Raw genomic sequence first — 7650 nt, 5'->3', positions numbered from 1 at the left:
AGGTCTCATTTGTTGAGTTTCGCTTAAGTGGGCCATTCCCGGTGGCCTCAGCTCTTACAAGAACATAGGCGGACATGCACTCCCAACTTGCAACGAAGCACATTTCCAAGCTGGAATGGCTGCATCAAATGACGGTTCGACAATGTTTGGAATCAACACAGTACAGGGACAAGTATCATCTGAGTACTTGCAACCAACGGCAGCACCCGAAGTCGACAGTGCTCCCTCACTTCCGACGATTAGTCAAGGGCCGGTCAAAGATGAGGGACCTGACAGTAGCAGTTCCCTGACGATTCCTCGCGCTCCGATGGAGCAAGCGAGCCTCGACAAACGTATGGACTTTGTATTGGAATGTTCGAGGAGAGCGGGATTTGCAAATTTTGATTCGGCAGTATCAAGCTACTACATTGCCGAATTCAGTGATTCTTCTGTAGCAGCGAATGCCCAAAGATTGAGCAGAAAACGTCACTTACCAAGGGTACTAGTAGACTTGCGCGAAACAGCGGAGGCTCAGGGTTACAGCGACGAGATTTTGAAGTCTGCCGAAAATTTGCTTGTGGCTGAGTGCTCAAACCGATCTGAAATCGCTTCTATTTCGAAGCTTTTTTCTATAGATAGTTTGAACCCTAAGACTAGCCATCAGTCTTCCTTCGAACTCTCGAACGAACTTCAAGATCCGCAAAAGATAGCCCAACTCAAGAAAAGCTTCCAGTATGCTGTAAGTTTAACTCTTCCTGTGGCATTGTTTACCATCCGAATTGACCATTTCAATAGCTTCCAAATCTGTGGTCGTTAGTATCAGCTCTCACTACAGATATAACCACCGTTCGACCGCAGCACCATTCGCACCTGACGCTTGCGACAATGTCATTGCTCTACCTCCCGGGAAAAGTCTCTCGCAACGTTCTCCAATCCTTGGTAACTGTTTCTTTACAAAGTGGCGAAAAGGAAGACTAAAATTAGAAGTCGGGAAACCAAAAAGAATTGTCACTTTTCTATGTCCCCACCTCAATTTCTTCAAGATTCACATCCTGAATCAGGTGATTATGTGATTATGTGTGATTCCCATGCCTTAATTTGACTCAGTAGACCGCAAAGCCCATCGTTGATCAACCAGTCTCATATTTTCATTAGGTATGCTAAACTGCAACTGATTTCGTATCTACTTCCTTCCAGCTGCAGCTCGAATCGTTGACACGTGCTCGCACTGAGCATTCCAAGACAAACCTGGTCAATGTGACCATTTTGAAATTGGTGCCACATTGACGCATTTTCGTTACCAGGAAAAGCTAAGTGGGTGTACTATCTACCTATCTACTGTAAAGACTACAAACCCAAATGCAACAGCAGAAGCAAGCAGGCGATCAGATCCTCCCTCCACTTCCACTTCCACTTCCTCGTTCCTGACCTCGGCATCCATCCTCCATCAGGCCAACTGACTCAACCTCCACATCACCCTGTTCGACCATTGCTCCACGACAATGTCACCTCATCATGATCCTCACACACGCACACACGCACGCACGCACATTCCCGCCAAGCCCTCTACCGCATAACCTGAAGCCGGCCCGTTCGTTCGGCACTCACTCCCCACAGACCTCTCCCCAACCCTCCCTCTCACACAACACAACACAAAAAAGAATTCAAATCATATCCCATCACGATGATCACCAATACCGTACGTAGCCTTACATGCACCTCAGATCTCCGTCCGTGTGCTATGCCGTAGCCCCGTTTTATTCTTCTAGAAGCGCGCTCCCCCCCCCCCTTGAAGTCCGTCTCACATTTCGTGTCAAGTTTCCCCCCCCGACACACCAGACACGTTCGCTTCGCTTCGCTTCGTTCGATCGCCAAGAGGGTTTGGTTTGACGTGTCTGTCTCGGGTTCCGAATCGTCGTTGATGTGTTAAGAAAAGTACGTTGGTAAGTAAGCAAAGGAAGGAAGGGAAGGGAAGGGGGAAAGGAAATATTGTTAAGCTTAAAGATGAACCTTGAGGGGCGGACGAGGTGTGTGACCTGGTTATTGACTGTGCGAGGATGCGATGTGAGACGGAAACATTTGGGTTAGGCGCTGAGGGTTTTGTTGAAACATTTACTTTCTTTTACTGTTTTGAAGAAATCCAGATGCAAGGTAAGAAGTAGTAGAAAACAGAGAACTAGCAAAAGTAGAGAAAATCATAGTTCATAGATCATAATCTGTCATTAAAGCTATCTACTACTACTGTATATATAGACAATCCTAGCTTTCAACATGCAACAGGAACCTACTCTGTCAACACGCCTGTCCTATATATACCAATCAATCAATCGATCATTATGTTTTTTTTCTCTCCCAATCTCTCGTGCTTTGGTAACCACAACTCGGTCTCGCACACTCATTCGTGATCCGTTCCGTCCCGTTTGAGAAAAATCTCAGGTTCGTAAATTCGTCAAGAATAAATTTGGTTTCGCCCGCCCATTCGCCCACTCAAAAAAAAACCTTGAAAAAAGAGACGCAGAAGGAATAAGAAAATTGCAGCCGAAAAAACTACTCGCGAGTCAATTAGTCTATAATTGTTGTTTGTTTGTCGATTTACCCTCCAACTCCACCACCCGCCCCCACTTTCCTTTCCATGCATGCAACCGCCGAGACCTGATCGAATGAGATTGATAGATGTTGGAATGAAAAATGAACAGAACAAAGGAGAGATTATATCATGGTCGACAGACTCTCAAGCGGCGAGATCGTTTTCCGTTGTGCTGACATTGGCGGGACGGGCGGTGGTTGCTGCTGCTGATGGTGGCCCAGGAGTCCTGTTGCAGGAGTGTTATTTACTGAGCTGCTGGGCGTCATTTGCGGTGTCATCGGAGTCTCGGTCTTGGGTTTGGCCATTTGAGAGGCGCCTAGTGCGCGCGTATGGCTGCTTTCTCGGCGGCGTTTGGGAGCATCTTTAATCTTCGGATGGGTGTGACACTTTGTACAAATCAGCTGTTGGTTTCTGGATTGGGTGTAGTGTTGAAAATTACCTTATACGCATGCCTAAACCATGTAGTTCCCTTTTTCTTCGAACTCACCAACGCAACCCACTCATTACAACTTCCACACAAGCCCTCCCAAACATCTGGATTTCCATCCATGCGCCGCGTCTCTTGCGGTTCCTGGAATGGGCTGCCGGTCGCCGCACTGATGCCATGCGTGAAACTCTTGTCGTACCAGAACGCGCTGTTCTTCAGTACGAGCCAACGACCTGGTTTACAGATCCCGCACCAGCCCTCGCGCTTGTTCCCGTGACCGCGCACCCAACGGGGTGTGTAAAGGTCGCCGTCGAAGCGAAGTTCTTGCTCGTGTGGAATCAGATCAGGGTCGCTGGGGTTCATGTCCTCTGGAGGCGGCGGGACTTGCTCTTCGTTGAGAGAAGCGTAGAGGTCAGGTGGGTCGCTTAGGTCCGTGTAGTGTGAGTGTAAGGAGTGTGGATCCGCATTGCTCTGAAGCATGCGAAAGAGTCCATGGGAGAGGAGAGGTGGTGGTGTCTCAAATTGGTGGGGTTCGTGGTAGTTGTGTGAGGGGAGAAGCATGCTGTTTCGATGGAAGCCAGCATTGTTTGACATAAGAAATGGATGTTGTTGTTGCGTTTGTTGCAAATTGCTCAGGTTCAGAGGAAGCTGAGTGTTTGGTAATGTTGGTGATGAGTGTCGCGATGACATCCTTGGTGGGTGAGGTGTGAATACCTCGTGCCCTTGGTGATAGACGAAAGGTGATGGTCGTCGGTTAGGTAAAGGAGCGTAGGATCCAGTCGACCATCTCTTGCTGCGAGTACTGTCCATGGTATATGGTGCTGATCGCATGCTTGGCCTTGGAGAAGGGGATGCTCGGCCACGACTTTGGGTTCGAACAAGTTCAGATCTGTTCTGAGGTGTCATCCTTGGCGATGCGACAGGTGAGAGCTGTGTTGAAGACATCAAAGAGTTTCGATTCGATGGCGGTGGGTAGTCTGAGCTGAAGGAAGGCGCCTCTGATAACGTTGCAGAGAAGTCTTCGTATGAAGGCATCTCAGACAGTGCTCCTGTAGTCGACATGGTGAACGATGAACCAGACATACGTCTGGAGCTGTACGATTGCTCAAGGCTGAGACGATCACTGTCCATTCCAGGTCCAGGATACCTCAAGTCAAGGATTGGCGCACTTTCATCAGATGAATACGGTTGTCCCATATTCATGTCTGTGTCGAGGCCCTGGAGATCGATTCCATCGTCGCATGGTTTCTGTTGCCACCCATCTGAGATCTCACTCATATACGGTGCTCCGTAGATGCCTTGTCTTTGAGCGCGGAAGGGTTTGCTTTCGCTAGCAGAAGTCGAAGGAGGGTAGAAATCTTGCTGTACTGAATAGGTCTGAGGGACTCCATCATTGAGTTGTTGCATAGGCATAGTTGACGAATCCCACGCTGGCAGTGATGTGTACTCCTCTGGCATGCAGTACGAGAATCCTGTCTCGTGTATCGTTGCTGGACGAGGTCTCGTTACACTTTGAGGAGTAGTTGCTGACGACCACATCCCTAATCCCACGGCCTCTGTCTTCATCGACATCTCATTTGGGTTCATGGTGACCGCTGGAAAAGATCTGGGGGGATGATCTCTTCTGAATTTGTTGTTGGGGTTGAATTGAAAGGAGGGTGTTTGTATTTGTTGGCGGCTGAGTTGGATGTAAGTAATGATACAGACGAGGGGCAATGGTGCTGGTGAATGGGATAGGCTCACAATTGCGCCTGGCTGTTGTCCATGACGAGAGACGTCCACGTTTATCGATTAAGAACCAGAGCCGATACGTCAGGCCTGGGTAGCAACGTCGTCAGCCCTGATAAATCTTATGAAGAGTTATGAAGAAGATATTCGAACTCTGACCCACACGCAGACGGAGGAGGATCGGAAGGAATGGACCAAGACGGGAGTGGGCATGTAACATACCAGACGTGATATGATCGGAGGATGTGCAACTCAAAGTGTTATACTGCCCACTGCTCTCCCAGGAGGTAAGGAATGCGTAGAGTTTCTGTGGTGCTCTCCGTGAAACGAAATTGGACAACGATGCCTCGCGGTGAGGATGTGGGTATGAATTACTAGATTGGTATGTGCGGTGGCGGCGGAAATGAGTGTGATGAGTTGACTATGCAGAGAAGTATAGAAACAAACTCGTTTGGGGATCTGCGCAGCCTGGCTTGATGTAGATGAGAGCCAGCTCCCAGTATATAGAGCAGAGGAAAGCGAAATTAAAAAAGACCGTAAAGGAGTGACTGGTCGAATAGAATAGGAAGAGCTGCGATTGGGACGACGCGAAAAGGTGGAAGAGGGGCAGTGCTTGACCCTGGAGGTATAAGAGAAAGAAGTACGTTCGTAGTCGAGGAAGGCCTGCGGCGGCGGGCACCACTTAACAGGCTTGCCCGGGATCGGGATGTCTTCCAACGACCCATGTCCGTGTTCCTGATACAAGCCAAACCTCCCAGACTTTCCCAAACTTGTGTGCATGTGTGGACAGTGTGGTTGAGGACAGGAAGCACCTCTGACCGAGCAGGCTTGGCAGTCTGGAGCCCGGGTTTGGGGTGGGGGGGGGGGGAGGAGGATGAGGGTAGGGTATAACCGACCAGGGGGGGGTTTACTTTTGTACAGTAGCTGGAGTCTGTGTGTTGGTTCTGTACTGACGATGGGGGCAAGTATCAGTATCAGTCCGTCGTAGTAGTAGTAGTGGCTTTCGTTCTGAGCGTGCAGCCACTCACTCCACTGCAGAAAAGGAAGTGCGGGTGCGGTATCGAAACCCGAGCCCTACCTGGGACTGGGAATGTGAATAATGGGAACAGGAGTGGAGACTTCGACAAGCTGGACCAGGTCGAGTCCCCCCGTCCGAGAAACCCGCAACCCTGGTCTGTATCATAAATTACTAAGAGTACATACAGTACCATACAGTACCATACAGTACCATACCTCTCTCGACCTGACTGTTCACAGGTCCATCGTGGAACGGAACCGCACCGTGTTCATCCAGCAGTCTCGAAGGGGGTGGCTTGTCTTGTCTCAACCCAGCGCCACCGCACCACATCGAACCTTATCTGGGGTAAGCCAGGCTTAGATGAGCAGGCTGAGGGAGTAGTATATGATGCATATCTGGCCCACCACCCATTCGCGCATGTCTGAAAGAGGCATCGAAAGGGCTCTGCAGACAGACGCTGCTGCCACTCACCGTCGCCGACAAGCGCAGCGGGGGGGCTTTTGTAACGTCTACTCGGGCACTGACTTACGTATCTTGAGTCAGCAGCCTGAAATGTCGTCCCTACCAATGAGATGCTCGCATGTCCTCGTTCTCGGCCGGCTGACCACCAACCAGCGCACCGCGTCTGGGATGGCTGTTTGGTCGCAAGATCGGGTCCGTTTGAGGATCTCCCAGCGTGTGTCTGTCTAGGGTGCTCCCCGGATGTTGCGACTTGTTGTTGACAACACGCAATATCAGCCCCCATATGGACGACCGTGGAGCACACGAAGCCGTCGAGACCGCTTGCTAAGGCAGTGGCAAAACCGCCAGCTGGCCAACTAAACTAAATTACTAGACTCCGATCCCCATCTTCATTCTATGTTTGGCCACCACCATCATCATCATCATCATCATCATCTTCTTCTTGTTCTGGATGTCGTCAACACCGTCTGCAGAGTGGACGTTGAGTCGTGTCCCTCTGCTGCACGGCGGGAGGAATGGGCGGGCAGTGCTTCGCGATGTCTGGTTGCTGCCCACCTACAGTATACAATGTTTCATGTGGTCAGTCGGGAAGCCGTGAGCCAGGGCGGCTGTGGAGAGGAGCCCTAAGCGAGCTGGTAGCGTGTTACAGCGAAGGGGATCTGAAACTCTGCAAGGGGTAGCGAGGAGCATCAACCCACTTGCTGCACGCAGTCAGCACGCACGTCGAGTAGCACTGTACGATACCACCGCAGCAGGCAGACAGCAAGCATCCCACATTTTGCCCAGCCAGCCCAGCCCAGCCCAGCCCAGCACAGGACAGTCCAGTCCAGTCTAGTCCGCTTCGGGTCGCTCGACGAATGGCAGCCGTTGCGCAGTTTCTAAACTCAACGTCAGGCCTGCTCAGGGCTCGTCGACCTTCAACTCCTTCCGCTGTACTTACTGGTCGTCGCTCGGTCAAGATCTGATACCGCTTAACACAACCTGCTGCTGCTGTGCTGCTGTGCTGCTGCTACGAACGAGAGATAAAACTGCTTGCCAGAAGGATCTCCCTCTCGTCATGCCGGCCCAACAGCAACAAAACCAGCTGGAAACTCGCCGCCTCCCCCCCCTCCACCTCACAGGCTACGGTTCCCGGAATCAGGTCAGAAAGGTCATACCTCACTGGGATCTCCTTTTCCGAGTCTATGTCAGACACCTCGCACTCACGCTCGCGCTCACCTGTTTGTCTGAAGTGTTCGCAGTCGGCAGTCACAGTCCTTGAAGAGCGGAGTCCAGAGTTCGGACCGTTAGCCTCGATCGAACACGTTCCCTGCTCGCCAGCCCTAGTGCCCATAATGCTCGATATGAGACGAAATTAGCACCGAACAAAAGCTGCTGCTGCTTCTGGTTCGACCGGTCCCACCATCGCACTCGATCTCGCAGTCGCCCTTGAGTGTCCTTGCGGGGGAT

The 7650-nt window shown here is 51.0% G+C and overlaps 3 protein-coding genes across 3 annotated transcripts; 1 reads left to right on the top strand and 2 right to left on the bottom strand.

Moving 5' to 3' along the window:
* Window position 1: 1 nt before the first annotated feature.
* On the top strand, window positions 2–1094 carry LY89DRAFT_422906 (uncharacterized protein). The gene has a single exon (XM_018207420.1). The coding sequence runs from the start codon at window positions 116–118 to the stop codon at window positions 794–796; it is 681 nt and encodes a 226-aa protein (XP_018075371.1). The 5' UTR covers window positions 2–115; the 3' UTR covers window positions 797–1094.
* Window positions 1095–1977: 883 nt separating this feature from the next.
* LY89DRAFT_694670 (uncharacterized protein) lies at window positions 1978–4759 on the bottom strand (the record flags this gene model as incomplete). Its single annotated transcript, XM_018216720.1, has 4 exons — window positions 1978–2015; window positions 2709–2952; window positions 3006–4671; window positions 4737–4759. 4 exons carry the CDS (start codon window positions 4757–4759, stop codon window positions 1978–1980), a joined length of 1971 nt encoding a protein of 656 aa, XP_018075370.1.
* Window positions 4760–5754: 995 nt separating this feature from the next.
* LY89DRAFT_422939 (uncharacterized protein) lies at window positions 5755–6600 on the bottom strand. The gene has a single exon (XM_018207421.1). It carries the CDS (start codon window positions 6482–6484, stop codon window positions 6008–6010), a length of 477 nt encoding a protein of 158 aa, XP_018075369.1. The 5' UTR covers window positions 6485–6600; the 3' UTR covers window positions 5755–6007.
* Between the last annotated feature and the right edge of the window lie 1050 nt (window positions 6601–7650).

This window comes from Mollisia scopiformis, assembly GCF_001500285.1.
Source record: "Mollisia scopiformis unplaced genomic scaffold LY89scaffold_5, whole genome shotgun sequence".
Lineage (NCBI taxonomy): Eukaryota > Fungi > Ascomycota > Leotiomycetes > Helotiales > Mollisiaceae > Mollisia > Mollisia scopiformis.
Note: the sequence above shows the minus strand (reverse complement) of the source record. Positions and strands in the feature narration are given on the sequence as shown.

What these genes read in the sequence shown, in the direction of transcription:
- LY89DRAFT_422939 (XM_018207421.1), bottom strand. Translation starts at nt 6,484, where the DNA reads ATGGGGGCTGATATTGCGTGTTGTCAACAACAAGTCGCAACATCCGGG.
- LY89DRAFT_422906 (XM_018207420.1), top strand. Translation starts at nt 116, where the DNA reads ATGGCTGCATCAAATGACGGTTCGACAATGTTTGGAATCAACACAGTA.